Below are 21,819 nucleotides of genomic sequence, written 5' to 3' on the forward strand. Positions count from 1 at the left end.
ATACTTGATTATTTGGAGGTATGCTTATGATAAATATTTACTACCGACTATTGTTTTGAATTCAAGCGATTCTTGCCAGAAACTTCCACTCAAAAACAAAACTTTAGTTGAGAAGTACATAGCCTGAACATTTCAAGTAATTCTAATGACGACTTAAAATATTTTTGGTTTTTATTTTAAAAATGAAATAATTATAGAATTTTAGAAAGTATAATAAAATAAGCATCTTAATATCTTTACTATTAATATTTTAAAATACTACACAACTATACAAGCTACAAGCAAATATCAGTTTATGCATACATTAGTCTAGCTGTTATTTATTTAAAATTTTCCTGTCATCATGTTAATCTAGTTCTGTTCTTATCAAATTGTCAAGATCGTCCTCTTATAAATCGTTAATTTGATTCATTATTTGTTTTGATTTTCATTAATTTTAAGTCTTTCAAGTTGTCTATAATGAATAACATTATGAATGTGTATAACACATATAGAAATTCTCTTTTTTGGATAAAAATACCTCATAGATATCTTTCAGTAGGTTGTACTCTGATGCTATAAGGAAAAAAAAATTATATTTTATTTGCTTTGTAATTTATTTTGTTTATTTGTTGTTTCAGACTCAACGTAGTAGATCCTCTCCAGTTTTAATAAAAATAAGAATGAATATATATATATATATATTTTATGAGTATAAATTTAAATTTCTTTATTAATACCTATTTGCGAAAACAAAAATTTCTCCTCTGTTTAACAGGGAATTAAGGAAAAAAAATTATCTTGTGGTTTCCCCAGAGACTGGTTTTGAATTTTCTCCATTTGAGCTTCTTTTTTTCCTGGTTCCTCAAAACATGCTGATATTTTCGACAATTCTTTGTTCCTTGATTCAAAACATTCTTTGATTCAAAACATTGGAAGTACTTCTATACCAGAGTTGGAATAATTTGATTTTTTTCTAAAAGAAAAATGATATTGACCAGCAGTTAGCAATCTTTTTCCTGGAAAGAAATTCTAAATGCCTTATTGCTTTGCCGATCGAAAAAAAATTAATTTCAATTTTCAGACATATGTAATTAAAAAACAGAGAACGATTACTGCTTTTGTTGTTAGTAGTCACCCTATATTATAAAATGAAAATAGTGACTGCGTTAGTTTCTCAGTTAGTAATTTTATTTGTTTTTGGTACTTAAAATATAGAGAAATCACAAAATGTTTTTCTACATCTAAATTAAGTTTTCACTAACTGTGGTGTTTTGACCCCGTCATGATCTGCAGCACTGTAGATTATTTTTCCTCCCCAGAAAAAAAACTTTTTTCAAAGCCCCGTAGCAGAATCGCTGCGAAACGGCGACAATGTCGCAGAACGTTATCGAGTTGTTGCAGAAAGATTTATCTTTTGGAAAGTACATAATTTTTTTTTTTTCTGCAGAAATTTTCGAATGATTTTTATTTTTTCTTCAGCATTATATTCAAAAGATGTCTTTCTCATGCATCGGAGTGAAAAAAATGCTTGTGATTTTTCTATTCTCCTTTGATAATAATGAAAAATAAAGAATAATGAAGTAAAAAAATTCGGTTTTCTTTTCTGCAGAAATTTTCATTCTAAATTTTTTAATAAAGTCATTATTACTATTGATTTCCACATAGTTTTTAAAATCCGATATTTTTATTACGATATTATTTATTACAACAACTGAATCTCGAAATAAAAACACGCATTTAGTCTTTTCATCATCCCATTCGCATGGTTTTGTTGTCGATTTTTCTCTCTCCGGTAGTTACTGCTACGGATTTCACGATTTTTTAAATTATTTTTTTAATATGATAATGATTTACAAAATGCGAAAGAGGAAATAATTAGTGTGTTTTCCCCCTACAAAATGCGAGAACATCACCCATAATATTAGAATAAAAAAATTGCATATTTAATTCAAAATTTTTTTTATTTCATCCAAAAAGAATTATTATTATTTTTTTTTGAAATTTTGACGCTTCTGTTACTTTAATTTAGTAACATGTATATTTGTTATTTTTAAAAGTATCTTACAGAAAGATATTATTATTAGAGGTATGCCGCAGAAAGCCCGAAAAAATTCTGCCACATTGTTTCAAAGCAACTATAAACTAAGGGATATCTAATTTGAAGTATTTTACAAAATAAAATTTTTTTAATACGTCTATAGGATTATACATTTAATCAGTACAAATTTTATATTTTGTCCTTACGTAGTTTACTCATGTTTATTCCAAGTCAATTTAATTATATAGGGTGACCCGGGGTAATTCACGATCACTCTGTTTCTGGGGTAAATAATGATCACCTAAGTTTTATTTTTTAAAAAATTATTATTTTTTAAATTTGAGACATGGACAAGAAAGCTTGTACACTTTACTAAAGTATAACTACATTTACTTAATAATAGTTTTTTGTTTAATTTAACAAAATAAGTATCTTTTAAAATGCTTTCTGCATTTTCCATTTCAAAGATTGGTTTCAAATTGTGCATATTTCTGCAAAGATCCCCCTCTTTCTCTTAATAATAAATATTTTGAGTTACTTTCTTTTTCTTTGATGTAAAAATAGTGTAAGCTTTTGTTTAATTGTTTCACATCTACTGTAAACATTATAATTGATTATAGGAAACTATATCAAATGTTGCCCCCTACAGATGGGGTAATTATTGATCACTGGGGTAATTCCTGATCATTTTCATTTCTTCTTATAGTATGAAAAATAGCTAATAAATAGTTAATTGTCTTTTCTTATATAACAGTTCATATTTATTAAGTGGAACAACTATAAAATATATTTTAACTATAATCACAAAATTTGTTTTTAACTGTATACAAGACAAATGTGTTCTGATATGCACCATTTCTAGCTTGTCTTACCTTTCTTCTATCTTATTTTTATGTGTGTACATTGTTAGAATAATTTTTAAGTTGATAAATTAACCTAATGTAAATATGGTGAGAAATTATAAGCCTAAGAAGGATACTAAGCTTCTAGAAAGCAAAAATAGCAAATTTCTTTTAAAGATTGAAAATGAAAATTTCAGTGTGAGAGCTGCAGCCAGAGCTGAAGTGTTAATCTTTATTCCGGCTTTTAAATAAAACGTTTTAATAGCTGCTGAAAAATATCTCTTTGGTTTATTTGTTTGATCTTAATGTCTTATTTGTTAATTACCATTGTATAATTATTTTTAAACAGCCCATTTACTGTAAAAACTGGTGATCAGTAATTATCCCAGAAATGATCAGGAGAAGGGGTAATTCCTGATCACTTAAAATTTAAAATCTTTTAAATTCTGATTAGATTTTCAAACAAAAGAAGGTAGCATAGGACTCATCCCATATGGCCTCAAATTTCCAGTAAATATTAAAATTCTACCTTGAATAGTTTTTTCACAAAATAGATGTTTGCATTTTTTGATCAGGAATTACCCCAGGTCACCCTACAATATAAAATAGAATATTTCTGCTCTTGAAAAATATATGGTAATATTAAATTGGAAATGTCATTAAATTAAAAACATTAAAACTTACTTTTTCAGTTGAAAACAAATTTAGTGTATGCGCTTTTCCAACAATTTGCAAATGATAGACTTCTTGTTAGTTGAAGATAATGGCTTTATTGTCATTTAAGTGTTCATAATGTTTTCTGAAAAATAATATTTTGAATAAAATGTGGGTACTGTACCATCAGACCCTTATCTTATTTCATTTTAACTGATAAATTTTGTAGACGTTAAATGCCTTATTTGCTTTAGCTTTTAAATTTGTTAATATCCTATAATAAATGTTCAATATCAATTATTGTAAAAGTATTGCAAATACATAATGAATTTTTTTTCCTTTTTCATAGGTCACAAGGACTAGTTCTAAGTATCATGAGTAAGAATTATTAAAACTTATTTGGTTGTAAATTTATTTAGTTATAAGAACATTCTATTTGTAGGTAATAAATAATTTATTTTATCTTCTTTTTGATTTTGATATTCTGATGTTTTTTGTTTCATGGAAAAAAAAATACTTAAAAATCAACTTATTAAAAATCAACTTTGTTCCCTTATATAATGAAAAAATTTGTTTATTTTCAGTGTTATTTTCCTTAACAATTTATTTGCTTTTATTTTTATTATTTACTAAACAGGAGATAGATTTTAAAGTCCCAGGATAAAAGTTTAATTTAACCCTTTTCCTCGAAACATAAAAAGTCCTATTTTTGTATTTTTTTAAATAAAGCCTTTTACAGAATTGTAGCTTACACTTTAATTCTTGGAATGTTTTTTTTTTTAACAAACATTATAAAAAATTAAATTCTAGTTACATCAGTGCTTGCTTCTCCAGAAAACTAAATACTCACTTGTTTATATTATTATTTACTTTACATAAATAAGGAAATTCTCAGAAGTTTTTGGTCATCATTATATCAAACTCTTTTTCAGTAATGTTTCAAGATCAGAGCTTTACAATGTTCTGCAATTTTTTCTAGATGATAGCACAATATACAAACAAAGCCTATAAAAGAAATACTGGAATAATTTAAAATTGTAGCTTTTCATTATATGCCCATGAAGTTTTAAAAGTTGTATAAAATTTATTTCGTATTTTAAATTAGTTATAACATTGTTTTATTTATTTTATATTTTTACAGGTTATCAGGCCAGAACGTGCAATATTTACAAAGGAGTATTGTAGATACAATGCATTTTCAAAACAGTTTACCGCGTCTTCCGATTCCTGAGCTTGAAAAAACATGTGAAAGGTATATAAATTCAGTTAAGCCTCTCCTCACTGCTGATGAGTTGCAAAAAACAATAGGAATCGTTGAAAATTTCAAATCCTCTCCTGGAAAAGGTACAATATATAGTTTGCAAAAGGTTCATTTTTTAATATTTGAAAAAATTAAGGAGAAAAGCTCATTTTTTACAGGGTGTGTAGCATTTTTAAAAAGTGCTTAAAGGTGCTTATTTTCGACTTTCGGTTTTTAAAAGCCCTCAAAGGTGCTTTTTTTCATGTTTTCATGCAAAGGTGCTTTCTTCACCATATAAATTTTTGCTTCGAATTACTAAAAAAGTCTGTTTTTCACATTGTACTATTTAATGTTTCATAATTCATTCAACCACAATCCATTTCAGCGTCCTTTAGGTCCATAGCGTATGAAAAGCGCCAATCATTTTATGAAATACCTGCAGGTTCGAATACTGAGTTGGATTCGGTGGGAAGGATTCATACATTCTCATGAGCAACTCTGAAGAGAGATAATCTTTTTAAATAATTGTTAAATTAATTATTTCTAATTTGAATAAATTTTTTTTTTACATAATTGTGTAAAAGTGCTTAAATTTTTTTTTGAGTTCTTAAAAAATACTTAAAAGGTGCTTATTTTTTGCTGAAAAATTTTACTACGCACCCAGATTTATTAAAGTCATAATTAACCAAAATGATATGCAAGATAAATCTCGGGGTCTAATGACAATTTTGTTTTGGTATATATATATATGTGTGTGTTCGTATGTGTCTTATACTGGTGTCTGTCTATCTGTCATTATATTTTTTATTTATGTAGTTGGAAGGCTTTCAAAATTGGTGGACTGCTCAACTAAATAGAGCAGAGAAGATTGTGCTCCGGAAAAAAGCGGATTTCCGGATTTTTCGATAACTATGTTCCGGAAATCCAGGGTACAGAATTTTCAAGAAATCATCGATCACACTTATGCATTAAAAAATCTTGTATATTTTATTTAAAAATATTAGAACTAAAATTTATACTTGGCATCTCTTTCATTTGAAAATATTTTTTCTGGTAGACTAATAAATGTGATTAGAGATAAAAATAAACTTATACATAATTATTGATTTAAATTATGCTGCATATAATTTATTTAGAATTTCATGTTGTGAAAATATCAATGATTTAAATTTATAAAGACATTAACTTTTTGAATTGAGTCATTAATGATTTTACTCAAGAAATTTTCAAGATTTTTGAGTGGGGCTCACAATCACCCCTGCGAACACATAATTTATTTTTTGAAGTTTCCGAATAAATTTTGTGATTTCTTAATTAAAAATAAAGACATATTAATTGTGAAATATGCTGTTACATTAGGCTGCAAATAGTTAGCTTGTAGCTTAATGTTGTAAACTATGGATAGTTTACTGAATGTAAACAACAACAAGCTTAATAAAACCAGATGAGATTTAGAAAACCTCTGGTGTATCCCTCCTCTCTTATGTTTGCTTACGAGGCGAAATGCTCTAGGAAGTTTTATTATTGTGATTTGTGTTTAAATTTATGCTTAATTTTACCATTTATAAGACTTTTCCGTAATTTATAAATTTGAACAGGTTATGAGTCTAAACCAAATTTAACAAAATTAATATCACAGCCTAAATAGAGTGAAGGGTTGGCCATGTTTTGAGTTTTATCCCTTATTTGACTATATTTGACTTCCCATATACAAAATGATGACTGGTGTATGCTGAATCTGCGAGGTCGCAAAGTCCTCCTCTTAAAACTGACTGTGACGTATCTGTGTAGTGCAAGTCTAATTCTTGGTCATAGATGCCGCCTTTGGAAAACAAGAAGCACACCCCTCTGCCTTGTTACTATGGACAAGGGTCATAGGACAACAACAACATCGACTACTATTTTCCTTCTGCTATTGAATTTTTTCATATTCAATTAATACATGTGCGGCCCTTGCAGTTTCCTGAATTATTATCGTGGCCTCTGGATGGCAAAAGGATAAAGACCTCTAGATCAGTGGTTTCCAACTTGCAAAATGCCGGGGGCCTCATTAAAAACACCAGTCAAATGGTGGGCCGCAACTTTATCAAAATTTTATAGAACTCTTTTATGTTTGAAGGAACAATAAATATTACTGTTGGATTTTTATCTAGTTGTACAAAACAAAAGTATTGAATTACAAATTTCACAGAAACAAAGAAATTAGGGGTTTTTTTATCGAAGAAAAGTACCTTAAACCCATATAGATTTTTGCGAAAATTTTCCGCAAAAAAATGACAACTATATATTTTAGTTTGCAGGCCACAAAAAAGACTGGATATGGCCTGCGGCCGGCCAGTTGATAACCACTGCTCTAGATTAATATGCTTACTTGTAGATTTTATAATATATCGATCTTACTTTACATATATTGTAAAATTGATTATCTATAATCTGGAGTAATAGAATTTTAAATCAAATTTGTGAAATGCTGAATAAAATATCGAAGTATAAATTCTGCTGACATTTAAAATATAATAGCAAAATCTTCCTAGAAAATAGGAAAAGTTAACAACTATGTTATTTATAGTTAATTCCAAGAAAATTTCTCCAAGAAGTTGCTTTTTATGTCCTTTTAATATAATATGTAAGAATAATTGTAGGTGCTAATTTATGATTCAATCAAAATAGGAATGTCATTCTGCAAAATGGAAATTTTTCCCCTCCCAAAAATATTAGTTTGTGATGATCTTGAATGTTAAATTGGTCTTTTCTTCTTGGATATATAATTGATTTTGAAAAGTGAATTAAGCATAAAATATAATTTTTTTAATGAAATGTAATGATTTATTCTTTTTTTAAAATATTTATTCTTCTTTTTATTTACAGAGCTTCAAGAGGAGTTAAAATCTGTTGATGCAAAAAACAAGCATACTAGCTACATATCAGGTATTTTTTAAATTTCTTTTATTTGTGGTTTCAAATGATCTTTTTTTCATGTTGAAAAGCTTCATAATTAATAATTATTTTAAAGTATGCTTCATTAAATTGATCTATACTAATGATACTGAGGTGTATAATATGATATATATTGATTGGTTGATTTAATTGTATTTTCTATGTTAAAGCTCAATATTTACAGCAGCTGAAGCTTGGACCATTAGTCGGCCTATGCTTCTTTATTCAGCGCTTTTGCCAAACTGTGCTTTGTGTTAGTACTGATTTATAAGAATAAATAGATGTTTTTACCTTAAAGTTTCTTGCATACATGTTATATATTTAAAATTACACAAAGTTTATCAATATATTTTTTGCAGAAGATCGATTTTATTTTTACTATTCTGTCAAAATTAAAATTTTTAGACTTAATTATTAAAAAAACTGCATTTGTGATACGACATTAATTTTAACGGAGAATAAATGTTTTTCAGATTGACTAAATGCTGCTCTTATTTTTGATCTGTTGCAAATTGTAGCATAAAGTAAAATTAAATGTGTCCATTACATCTCTTTACTGCTATCGACTTAGATCTCTTAATGTAATATGCTTAATTTATTCTTGCAATATTATTGCGATAATTTCAACTTAACACGTTAAAGTGTAATCCATGAATAACTTGTCTCCTCTTAAACTCTTGTTGCACAAAATATGAAGTTGTCTATTCCTTATAAGATAAGTAATTGCGTGCGGCATTTTAGAATTTTCAGGGCCTGTGCTAAGTACTTAAAATTATTGGCCATAGATAAAAAATATTAGCCAAATTTTAAAACTTTTTAACAAAAAACAAGTCTTTGATTATTTTTCCCATGGAAAACTTCAAATCAAAATATAAGTATACTATGAATTAAACTATTTTATAAAATGTAAATTCAAATCAAGAGTCATTTTACAGTTGAGGAGGCTGTAGAAGAATTTTGAAGTCTTTAGAAGAATTTCGGGTTACTTTTTCACTGCCAGCTGAGTGCAGTATCTATCATTGTATTTATCATTGAAGAGTGGCAATCTATAAGATAAAATCATAGTTAAATTTTTTTATTTTAGCAACCCTTTGAGTTTTTGAAATTCTACGGTAAGTTTATTTTAATAAATAGTATGTTATTTTTATGGGAAAACATATTATTTTCTAAAATAGTTAGATGATAATATGCATCTTGTTGCTACTTAATCTGTTTCATTGACAACTGTAGGTAAGAATTTTGACACAACAATGAACATGTTCATCTGTATTTTACTGTAGTTTGTTTGATGCTTAAATAATCTCCTTTGTTGGTTACATTATCTGGACTTAATATAATTCTAATTGGTTTTGTGAGGTATTTTACAGAAATTATACTGTAATCAAATAAAAAATACAGGATTTGTTCAGGAAAATTCATTTTAACTTAAATTTCAGGATTGAGGAGAATATATATATTTTTTTTTTGGTAGAAAAAATGGTTTTCGAGTAATTTTTTCCGAAACACAATTTGTTTTGACTAAATTATGATTTTATTGCCTTTATAGAAGTGGCAAAGGCTCAGCATGGGCTCTGATTTTGGTGTATTTTCTTTCAAAAATTTGAAATTTATATTTCTTTGAGGTCAATTTAACTCATTGTTTGCAGGTTTATTTTTTCATAATCCACAGGTAAAACTTTATCAAAAATAGTGGAACTTTTATTTTAATTGAGTACATATTCTGTAACATCTTGCAACTTTGTTAATTTTTTGTTCAATTTTTTAGGTCCATGGTTTGATATGTATCTGAAATCTAGAACTCCTCTTGTTTTAAACTATAATCCTTTCTTGTCTTTTAAAGATGATCCTAAATCTGAATTCAACACTCAAGTAAATTGTTTTAACTGATCTTTTTGTTGTTGTTGTTGGTTTTAAAAATTTTGTCTCCTAAAAAAACTCATTTAGTTTCTTTTAATTTTAAGATAATTGTAAAAACTTCATTTCATAAATTTTGTTTGCATACAATAATTTTTCTTAGATTTATATTACTGTTTTGAAATAGTTTTTTTAAACCGGAAACTGGGCATTTGAAACCACTGAGCATTAGGCCAAAATGTAGATGCAATCTAATAGTCTTCTAAATTTACTGATTTTATTAGAACTCTATGAATGAAGTCTGTGAATTTTCTAAGAAAATCTTTTGAATTACTGTGACGAAAAATACTACAATACATGCTTAGGATATATTTTGCAATTTACTCTCACATTAAAAAAAATCTCTGCTTTGATTATTAAAAATAAATGCTATAGGCTTCATGTTGTTTCTAAAGATTTTAGTTTCTACTACGGAACTATGAAAAGGTTTTAAAAACTAGGTTTTATTTGAAAATTGTTTTATAGTCCATTATTATAGTTCATGCTCCTTGTATGAAATACCTTGTGCGAAATTTAAGATATCAAAATAAATTTGATTTTAGAAGTTCAAAAGTCATACATTTCTACAGCTCTTTTTAATTAAATCATATCTATTGTAAAAAGTATGATTTAAATTCAAAAATTTTATGTGAATTATTTTTTTAACTTTTAAGGATAATTAGAAACATATCTCAATATTTTGTGTTAGTAAAATTAGCAATTTAATTTGTAATATGATGTGTCACTTAATTGTATAGATTAAATTACCCATATTAATGAAATTATCCTTTTAATAATATAGGTAATTACTTTGAACTTCTTAAATATGTATTTTAGACAAAGGTAGATTTAGGGATTCGATTATCATCAGATAAGCCACACTGCCACAATTTTAGCCTCTAATAAGGATAAATAAGGCATATTAAGCACAAAAAAGACTGAAAGCAAAACAAAATTTGTGACATGCGAAAGTTAACTCAAATCTTTCTAACGTAAATGTGTGAGCTCAAAAAGAAAGTGGAAAATGCTTACTGGCTGCAAGCTGAAAGGATAGGGAAACACTATATTTTGATCGTGCCGTGATGGTGACCTCATCAATAATTTTTCTCTTTTTCTCAATTAACATGGTTCGCCCACTCATCCATTCCCGAAAATAATCTCTTGCAGTTGTGACTTTCAATTTCCATTTGAGCTTTATATCTTTTCCTTGCTGCATGATTTTCTCTTTTTGCTTCGTATGATTGTTTTAAGCCAAGAACACATTTTTCCAAATCTCCGCAGAACGCAAACAAACACTTAATTATTCTCAAGTTTTTTGTTGCACATTTTTAATTGGCGCCATGCAGTCCCGCATTAATCAAAAACTTTTCTTACCACACCATATTTTGATAAAATTTTTTAGTAAAATCTGAAGAAAATGTACCATTTTCCGAACAAATTGATATTAGTCTGCTATTTTAGAAAATTTTCGTTAACATTTATTTTTGACTGAATCCACGTTGATCACAGAGTTCACATGAAAAGATGTGTAAAAATGAAATTGCCAGATATGATGTAACTTTCAAATACAGATAGGCTGTGGTGTATGTACTGAAAATTTCTGTGCTATTGTTCTTCACATGTTCAATAAGAAATATTTTGTTCTATTGTTTTGGCTGTCAAAAGTGTAAGGTTAAAATGTATGTCAATTCGAACACGTTTTTTCCTTTATTGTTTTAAACAAAGTTTAATGTTAAGAAAGTATTTAAAATGTGTGCATAACTTTTTCTTTCATAAAATAAATAAGTTTTTCGCATAAATATTTTTGATTTTAACTAGACATATTTCTTGTTTTTAGATTGCAAAATTCAATGATTATTCCTTTTGAAAACTTGTTTTATTCTTTATTTTTGCAGTTGTTACGAGCGACAAACATGGTTTTTTCATCATTAAGGTTTATGAAATCTCTTCATAATAATCTCTTAGAGCCAGAGGTGTATCATTTGAATGCTGAAAAAAGTGATACACAGTTTTTTAGGAAAACAATGAGGTATAGATGATTTAAACACTGCTTTACAATTAAATATACGTTTTTAATAATCTGTAATTGTATTTTAATCATTAACAACATTGACCTCTATTGTTGAAATGAGGAGCTTATAAGCAAATGAAACTGAAACAAATTTTAGTTTTCTATGGTAAAAAAAAAATGCTTCCAATGCAGCTAAAACTCTTCAAAAGGTATTCCTCTGTCAATGCAATTCCTACAAAATATTTAATTTAAAAACTGATTATCCTCGCAGGCAGTTAGATTTCTATGACTTAAGCATGCAAAAGGTTATACAGGGTATCTGCGCACCTGGAAAGTCATGAAAAATCATGGAATCAAAATCATGGATTTCGGCATTGAACAAAATTTGTCTTGAAATGTCATGATTTTCAACAAATTTTTAAAAAAAAATCATGAAAAGTCACGGGTTTATGTCTCCCCAAAAAATCTAATTTTTAAAATGGAATTTACCTCCCCCCCTCCAATTTCACAGTGTTCTGATGTTCCAAATATCTAAATTTGTTGTAAAATCCCCACTCATTGTCATATTCTATTAAAATATGAAATGTTTTTATCCTGTTCTTTAAAAATTATGGCATTCTTTCAAAAAATGAAAGAAAGAACATCATTTCTAGAGCGAATTATCTTTTAAACTTCTGTGTTTTCAGAATTTTTTTATTTATTTTATTATTTTATCATTTAATATTCCAGTTTAGGCTTTTTATATTACACTTATTTTTAAGAAGAAATAAAACAGCTATAAATAATTACATATATCTGACAGTATTTAGTTATTTGCTTTTGTATTTTTTTCACTTATTTTATTGCTTCAACTCTTTCTTTACTCCGTATTTTAAGTTTAAAATCAGTAAATATGAAGATGCAGAGTATAATAGTTTTGGTTATACCTATCATTTCAATTAGTATTATTATAATACTTTCTTAAATTTAATGTTGTGTTTTTTGTGGAGAAAATAGTAACTTCGGTAAGTCAGGAAAAATTCTTGGAATTATTTATGAAAGTCATGGATTTGAAAATCTAAAACGTACCCTGGTTATAGAACATCATGCAAATGTTTGAACAGATATGGCAACTACGTAGGAAAATAGAGAAATGTGTAAGAAGTTAAAAGACTTAAAAAATTTTGGGGGAAAAATCTGCGGTGATTTATATGTTGAAAAACTATGTTACTTTGTGAATAACTCCTCGTACTCAAAAAGTAAGATATTTTTTTCAATAATATATGTTTTTATAATTTTTTAATAAGAAATTGTTCATTTTAAACTCAAAAGACAAGTGTAATTGTTTTGTAATATATTTTAATATCAAGAATAAGACATAATTGAAGAATTAGTAATAAAATTTATGTCACCAGTTACAAAAATCAGGGAAATTTGATAGAATGGTGGAAAATAGCCTAAGACATTTAGTCTGGGGAAGTTCTCATGTCAGTAGAACAGTTGCAATTTTCAGAGCATGGTTTTAAAAGTTTTAAATACTTAAGCTGAAGTAGTTTTCTGTATAAATGGTATATTTTAATGCTTTTTACTAATTAATAGCTTTTCTTTGATTTTCAGGTTGATGCCTAAACGATTTGCATGGTATGGGGCTTATTTGTTCAAAGCCTTTCCACTTGATATGAGCCAGTTCAAAAATTTATTTTGTTCAACAAGGATACCCCATCTAGGAAAAGATGAAATAAAATCATTCCCCGATTCTCGTCACATTGCTGTATTAAGGAATGGAAATATTTATGTATTTGATGCAATTGATGGACATGGTAAAAAAGATAATTTCTCTCTGGAATTGCTATCTTATAACTTTTTAGTTTTTTAAAATAGTGTGGGTTCTTACGGATCTCTCTTAATGTATCTATTTTCAGAGGTTTGCTGTTCTGTGAGTTTAATGTTTTATTTATCCTTTGCGCTATAATATTTTAGAGTATTTAGAATCTACACCATTTTTCTCGAGTATTAAATGTTTTGCATTTGAAATTAAACTGGTTGAATTTTTTTTTAAAATTAAACATATAATTTGGTTTTAGGTGATATAATTCCACCATCTCACATTTCCAGCTGCATAAATTACATTTTATCTGACACCCAGCCATCCTCTAAGCATCCCGTTCCTGCACTGACATCTCAAGAGCGAGATACTTGGGCAAAAGCCAGAGAGCATTTGGTGAAAATTGGTAATTCTGAACAGTTGCAGCTAGTAGACAGTGCTATTTTTCTGCTTATTCTCGATGATGAAAATTTTGACGCTGAGAAAGACCTAGTTCCTTATGCACGCCAAATGCTTCATGGCCACTCACATAATAGGTGCTTTTTTTCTATTTCCTTATTACTCTGAAAAATCTTGTTGTAAGGTACATACTTTGAAATATTTGTTTGAATTATTTTTAATTAAGTAATCACCCAATTATGCATGGAGTTTAGTGGCACGACAACCACAGGTAAGGGAATTATGCAGATTAACTGTAAAATAGTAAAGAAAAATTTTTTTTGATTATTTTTTATTTTATTGTATTAAATCTCCTCTTCAAAATTGGTAATTTTTTCTACAACATTTTGTTAATGCTGAAAAAGAATTAATAATTGGCATAATTTAGTAAAAAGTAAAGAATGACTGATGTATCAAAATATATTTGAGCAGAGTCTAATTCAGGTAAAACATTGTGAAGCAAAATCTCACACATATAAAATATTATTGGCTAGAGATGAAATACTAATAAAATTTTAAATCCTTATTTCTTCTTGTTTGATTTGACAGCCCTATGTGAGCCAAGGCCTTCTTCAGTATTTTTTTCCATTCTACTCTTTTTCTTACCAGGGTGTTCCAATTGTTCACTCTTAGAGCTTTGAAATCCTCAACCAACCTTAGCGTGTGCTAACCTCTGGTTGGGGTTGCAAGAGGTTTAAAATTAAAGTATCTGGATGGGTCCATGAGGTAGTTTCGTTCAGCAAATAAAAATTTATGTCTACTTGTAGCATTTTTATAAGCAAGATTTCATGCATAAACCAGATCGACAAAGCAAATAATATGCTCATCGATAATCAAGAGTTTCCTGTATGTTTTTTAATTTTAACATATTGGAAAAGATGGAAGATGAGATTCTGCACGGATCCGTGCGGCAGTTTTGTGCAGCAAATAAAAATTCATGTTTACTTATAGCATTTTTACAAGCAAGATTTTATACATGAACCAGATCGACAAAGCAAATAATAAGCCCATCGATAATCTAGAGCTTCCTGTATATTTTTAAATAACATATTTTAATATTGTTAATGTATTTATTGTAGGGTTTCTAAACTAGAAGGAAGAAATACAGAACAAATCGGAAAGCAGAGGGTAGTTTAAATTATCTTTACACCTGGGAATTTATATAGGGAACTAAAGTTAAAGAAAATTGGGGGAAGGAAGATGAAAGGATTATATTGAATGAAATTAAATTCTATAAAAAAATATGATTCTTTAAATCTGAAATTGGAAAAGCATTTTTTGGTGTTTTAATTCTTTTTTGTGTGATTTTCAGGTGGTTTGACAAGAGCTTCTCGCTCATCATCACCAAAGATGGGAAAGCCGCCTTGAATTTTGAGCACGCCTGGGGCGATGGTGTGGCCGTCATGAGGTACTTCAATGAGATTTACAAAGACTCAACAGCTAATCATTTTGTTGGACCAAAAACTTTGCCTGCCAATATTGATCCTTCTTCGCTGGTGAAAAGGTTAGGTTAGTGTTGAGTAGACATTGTTGTACTGATTTTTTTAATTGATATTAATGACTTGCTTTAAGCCGTGTTGGTTATGGGGATACAGCGCTCGCCCTCCAGAGAGGTGAACCAGGTTTGAACCCCAGCCATGGCTGGTGGATACGAATTCTGCATCCGTCTCGCACTGGCCACAGTGCTGAGGTAAAGTATTGTCAGTGGTAGACGGATCATGGGTTAGTGGCATCAGGGTAACGTCAACTTAACGCTGACGCCCAGATAAGGCGCTTGTCCTAAGAAACCAGGCCTTAAGCTATATTTTTAAATTTCATTTAGTAGAATATAAATAATGTTATATTTTCTATTAGTTATTTAGTTTAACAAAGATGTATAACACAAACTGACTTCTCACAACTGTAAAATTTCATTAACACAATAAATACCAATGGTAAGCGTGCACAAACACGTTAGTATACGAAACTACTGCTTGTAGTTAGTGTTTCAAAGTCAGTAGCTTTACCAGTGCCATCAATGCAGTTTCTCATGGCAAAATTTGCAAGTACAAGAAATTCGTACAGCTACCAACATTGAAATATTTTCAATCACTCTATTATCCCATTTTTAAAATCTTTTTTAATATATTTTTTACGATTTTAATATGAGTGAAAAATAATTTTAAGTTTTGATTGTCTCTTAGATTTCCAGATTGATGACCAACTGAAATCTGAAATTAAGATGGCAGAGGAGAAATTCAATGAGCTCACTTCTACTTTGCAGCTAGATGTTATGCAACACAATCTCTTGCATAGAGAGTGCATTAAAAGTTTCAAGCTCAGTCCTGACTCCATCGTACAGCTTGGATTACAGGTTACTATACTTTTGTTATTTTGAAACCTAATTTTTGCATCATCAGATAACCCTGTGGCAGAATCGCAGCGGCGTGGTGACATTGTCGCAGAACGTTACACAGCTCTTGCAGAAAGATTTTTCTTTTGGAAAGTAAAAAAAAATTACTTTTCTTTTTTACAGAAATTTGCACGTAATATTTGAACCATGCATTTAGATAATAACTTTTTGATGCGCTTAATTTACACCGATAGTATCGGATATCGATGTAATGTTTCGATTGTATATTTTTGACTATATTATTATTGATTATTGAATTTCACGCGGATTTTAAATACCCCGATACATTTTAAACAATATGGAAAATTCGAATAGTGCATTTGAGTACCATTTACTTTATAAGGCAATAATTCTACTGAATTTTCGGCAGTTATTGCTATTGATTTCTCCATAGCTTTTAAGTCCAATATTTTTTTTAACTATATTATTTATTACAACAACCTAATCTCCTAACAAAACACGCATTTAAGAAATCCGTTTCGCGTGATTTCGTTGTCTATCTTTTTTTCAGCAATTACTACTGCATATTTCATGATTTTTAATGATTTTTTTTTACTGTGATGAACATTTACAAAATCTGAAGAAGGAAATACTTTGTGCGTTCCCCCTCTCCCCTAACAAAATATGAGAATATCACCCATAATATTAGAATAAAATATTATTACAAGTTCAATTTTAAAAAATTTATGAAGTTTTTTTTTGTAAACACAGCACGTTTCATATTTTAAATTAGTAACATATAATTTCGTTGTTATTAAAAGTATCTTGCACTAGAATTGACTGTTTTTTACCATAGATTGTAGAATGAATTGCATAGCTATGTTCTTTATGAAAGGCAGAAATGTCTGAGATAGGAATGTTAGAACTACAAGTTTTTTCAAGAAGAAAATGAAGTGCAATACCTTTAGATGTCATCGATAACAATGCTGATTGAGCCGCGATGGCCGTTCACTTTATGAATTTTTGTTATAAAAATACCTAATAAAGATAGATAATCAAACTGGTAACTTTTAGTTTCACATCTCTCGAACTCGGAACTAAATTTTTTGTAATTTCTATTTCTGCTTTAGAAAAAATTCTAAGTTTTGTTTGCATCTCTCAAAATTTCTGCAATTATCCTTTTTTAGAAAAAAAACTTTAAATCCCTGTTTTTTTATTTATTATTTTTTATTTTTTATAAAGAAACTGGATTAAAAAGACAATTTAAATATCAGATTTTCATATTTGATTCAAATCAATAACATTTTGCTTCTCTGAACCTTTCATATTCCTTTCCCATTGAACCTTTTCCCATTGAACCTTTCATATGTTACTGTGAATGACCGGAATTGTTGGTTGTTGACTCCCACCGGTGAATGTTGAAAATCACATAGTCGCTATGGTAAGTGTCCGAAATATATACTAGGTCTAGTTAAGTGCCACTGCCTGGTATACATTTGCCCGGTAAGCCCTACATCAATGTCTTTTTAAGGTCAAGTGCCATTTCCAAGTATGCATTTAACCATTACTTGATACCGAAACACTGATGTTTCTCCTAATCTATCCTCATCCTCAGCAAATATTAAAATATTGAAAAAATATAATAATAGCGACGAATAAATTAACATACCTGCCAATTCTCCTGTTTTTTTAACAAAGACTCCCGTATTTTACGACTTGCTCCTGTTTACCTTATTTGTTGAAGCAATAAAAAAAAATTTTTTTTTTTGGAGATAAAATATCCACTGATATCAAAAATACTTCTCTTATTCCTCAACAGATGGTGCTATTGCCAGTACTGCAGTATGTTGAGTGTTAATAGTTTAAGTAATTATAAATAATGGTTTTAAAAAATCTTCTTTAGATTAAGATTTCTATACAAAGATAGAATTAGATAAGATTTCTATTTCTATATTAAGTTTTCATTAGATTAAGTTTTTTTTTTACTGCACTAAATGTAAGTGCTTATATAATTTCCAATTTTGAATTTTTCTTTTTGATTTGCATGATTATGCATGATGCATCAAAACTTTACTTGTAGCGTAAAAAATGTCGCTAGTAAAATCTCTGTTATTATATTTCTTCAATGTTGGCAGGTATGGATTAATATCAAATCGGATATTACAAATATTTTTGACATTCACCAAAGCGAGTACGTGATTTTCACCGGTGAAAGTCGACTTTCTCTTGATTTTGGTTATTTGCAGTAACATATATATGAATGTTTGCATAGTTTGCTTTTGATAACTTGTTTTAGATGGCCTTTTACAAACTTCATGGCAAATTTGTTGCAACCTATGAATCCTGCAGTACTTCTGCATTCAAACATGGTAGGACAGAGACTGTGAGACCCCTCACCACAGCCACCAGAAAGTGTGTGGAAGAGTTTCACAAGAGGAATACTACAGACTTGAAAGGGTTAATGGTGGAATGCACAAAAGTGCACAATCAACTCACTAAAGAAGCTGCAATGGGTAAGGATGTAGTATTTTTATCCTTTCTATTTGCCAGTTTCATTAACCCACATGGTGCTTATCATTTTTCAAAAGTGCTTATTTTCGATTTTCGTTTTTTAAAATCTCTTAAAGGTGCTTAATTTTCCCTTTTCAAAAATGAGATTTTACTTCTTTTCCATGTCAATTTTCGCTGCATATTATGTAAACTCGTGGTTTTCACAGTTCATTCAACCACAATCCATTTCGGCGTACCGTCGGTCCGTAACGTATGATAGCACCAATCATGTTACTACATATTTGATGAAATACTAGGGAGTCCACATGTGTGTCTACTGAGCTGCATTCGGTGAGCTTCTTGCACTCTCATGTGCAACTTTGCAAGATATTCTTGATTTCAGGTTTTATTTCCCACCCTCTGAAATCGAACCGAAAAATCTCTCGATCTTTCTATGGTGGCTGATATGATCAATACCGCCTTTCATCACTTCAGTGGGTCGATAAATGAGTACCAAGCAAGCTTGGAAACTAAACACTGGGGGTTCCGCTTTCGGCTGACCTCCTAACCGGAACATCTGCTCCTGCACCCCAGAGCCCAAAGTCAAGAAAACTTAGATGGGCACAGTAGTCCTTGGCCCTCTATGGGCTGTCGCACCACTGAGTTTAGAATGTGATCAAGAAGAAAGAATTCTTTGTCAGAAACTAGTTATTTTATCATGAACATGTAAAGTCTTTGAAAATTATTTTTCATTTTGTTAATGTATATAGTGCTTAAAAATATTTTTTGAGTGCTTAAAAAGTACTTTAAAGGTGCTTATTTTTTGTTGAGGGATTTGGCTACGCATCCTGACCCATTATAAGGTTGTGGGAAGTATCCTTTTCATGAATTTTTAAATGTTGACTGAAAGTTATTTTCTTACATATGATTTGCACTGTCATTTGCTGATGACTTCAGAAAATAAAACTTAAAAAAAAAAAAAAAAAAAATGTCACTAAAGGAGTTGCTATGGTATGGATATTTATGTACTATTTTAATTCTTTTCATTTGCCCATATTTTATTTTAATGTAAGTATTTTATTTATGTGTACATTAACCTTTTAACTGTCAAGCTATTTTGGTGATTAAGGTACATAAATTGTCTATTTTTTTTATTGCAAAAATCAAATGCTTAGTGCAAAATAAATTACACTTAAAAGTTAAAAATTAATATTTTAAATTGCATGCATAAAAGTTTTAAGGTTTCGTATAACCACATTATTTTCTAAAAATTAATTTAATTATTTTCTAAAACAATAAATCATTTACAGGGGTCTGTCCAGACATTTTGTGAAAGGTCTGTTTTTGTAAAATTGTGAAAAAATTACTCGTAATTTGTGAATATAAAATAAACGTTAAGACACATTCTTTCAACCAGGGTCCTGCTTTTATGAATTTGTGCAAATAGGGTCCTGTTATTACAAAAAACTTTTTCAAGGAGTTTTTAAATAGTGAATAGATACAAGATTATGCTCAACACTGTAAAACTATAATTAAAAAAAATTAAATTTTCAAAAATAAACAGCAATTGCTGCTTCTAAAGTAGTGATGCAACATACAAATATATGATATTTAGCCTAAACTGCTGAACGCAGAATATTCATTTCGGATGAATATTGGAAGAAGCGTCTGCCGAAGACAAAACTTAATTCGTTTACATCCATCTTTATTTTTTTCCTCTTGGGAAGGGTTTATTCGATTAACAAAACAATTATGAAGATTTACAAATTTTTGAAGGGCCCGACTAAAAGAAAAATCATTTTCTGAAGGGTTCGTTTTTAGGTTAAAATGTTTTGTGAAGGGTCCTTTAACGGACCGAAATTTCTTCTAAACAGACCCCTGATTTATATAACTTTTCAAAGAACTGGACGCCATTTTGTAATAAAAATGTTGAAATTATTCTATTTTGTTTAGGCCAAGGTTTTGATCGCCATCTCTTTGGATTGCGCATCATGGCTGAAAAATTGAATCAGAAAGTTCCTCATCTCTTTGAAGATCCATCTTTCGTTAAAGCCAATCACTTTGTCATCTCCACCTCTACTCTTTTTGGCTTTTATTTCAGCGGTGGGGGATTTGGGCCAGTGGTCAAAGATGGATTTGGCATCGCGTATGGTTTTCTAGACAATCAGCTTGGTTGTTTAGTCAGCTCTTACAAAACACATCAGGATGGTGCTGCATTCGTGGATGCTCTGCGGTCAAGTTACGATGAAATCTACAACTCGCTCTCAAAAAGATAACACATTGTTTTCTGTAATTCCTGTCAATTTTAAATTTAGGACATTGAATGCTTGCTTTTTAATCCTGTATGATACGACAACATCTACAACTTGTTCTCCACATTTTCTATAATATCCATTAATTTTAAATTTAGGATGTTATATATATTTTAGGATATTATGTATGTTTGTTATTATATATAATATTTTAAATCTTGTATGACAAAGTGCATAGTACTTAAGCAATTTTATTGTAATTTTTATTCAATATCTATCTTTTTATGCCCACCATAATGTAATTGATGAATTTTATATTTATAATTTCCTATTGAATAAATGCAGTATTTTTTATTATTATTATGTTTGTTTTTGTTCTGTAAATGCCAACTTTTACGTATTTGGCATAACATTTTATTTCTATATTTTAAGTAAAATATATGCTTTCTATATATTCCTTGCATTTATAAACTTAATTTATTATCTTATTGACCACCATTATTTAAAAAAAAAAATTAAGCATATATATTATTATGTAATAGTGTCATGGTAGTCCACACAAGCTTTTTCAATATACAGCGTATGTTTCTGCTTAAATTTGTAATTAAAATTCTATATTACTGCCACTGGGAAAAATCATCCTTGAAAGGATTTAAAGTTGGCTGGTATGAAATTCAAAAGCATTACTTAAAAGTGAAATGTGCAGGGTATCTGCACACCTGGAAAGTCATGAGAAATCATGGAAAGTCATGAATTTTGGTATTGAACAAAATTTGTCATGAAATGCTATGATTTTAATTATTTTTTTAAAAAAATCATGGAAAGTCATGGATTTAGGTTGCCAAAAAATTTAATTTTTAAAATGGAATTTACCCCGTTTCCTCCAATTTCATAGTGTTCCGAATA

The 21,819-nt window shown here is 29.1% G+C and overlaps 1 protein-coding gene across 3 annotated transcripts; it reads left to right on the forward strand.

Moving 5' to 3' along the window:
* Positions 1-3: 3 nt before the first annotated feature.
* Positions 4-21,270, forward strand: CPT2 (Carnitine palmitoyltransferase 2). 3 transcript variants are annotated; one of them, XM_071177954.2, is made up of 12 exons: positions 4-136; positions 3,866-3,894; positions 4,658-4,860; positions 7,625-7,684; positions 9,459-9,562; positions 11,482-11,615; positions 13,194-13,396; positions 13,661-13,937; positions 15,152-15,348; positions 16,023-16,192; positions 18,468-18,684; positions 20,615-21,270. In XM_071177954.2, the coding sequence occupies exons 3-12, from the start codon at positions 4,707-4,709 to the stop codon at positions 20,935-20,937; spliced, it is 1,839 nt and encodes a 612-aa protein (XP_071034055.1). In that variant the 5' UTR covers positions 4-136; positions 3,866-3,894; positions 4,658-4,706; the 3' UTR covers positions 20,938-21,270. The 3 variants fall into 3 exon arrangements, with proteins under 3 accessions (XP_071034055.1, XP_015910684.2, XP_042907530.1); XM_016055198.4 differs by lacking the exon at positions 4-136 and adding an exon at positions 300-537; XM_043051596.3 differs by lacking the exons at positions 4-136; positions 3,866-3,894 and adding an exon at positions 3,940-3,958.
* The last annotated feature ends 549 nt before the right edge of the window (positions 21,271-21,819 follow it).

The sequence above is a fragment of the Parasteatoda tepidariorum genome, chromosome 2 (assembly GCF_982258835.1).
Source record: "Parasteatoda tepidariorum strain Cologne lab strain chromosome 2, Ptep-v5.0, whole genome shotgun sequence".
NCBI lineage: Eukaryota > Metazoa > Arthropoda > Arachnida > Araneae > Theridiidae > Parasteatoda > Parasteatoda tepidariorum.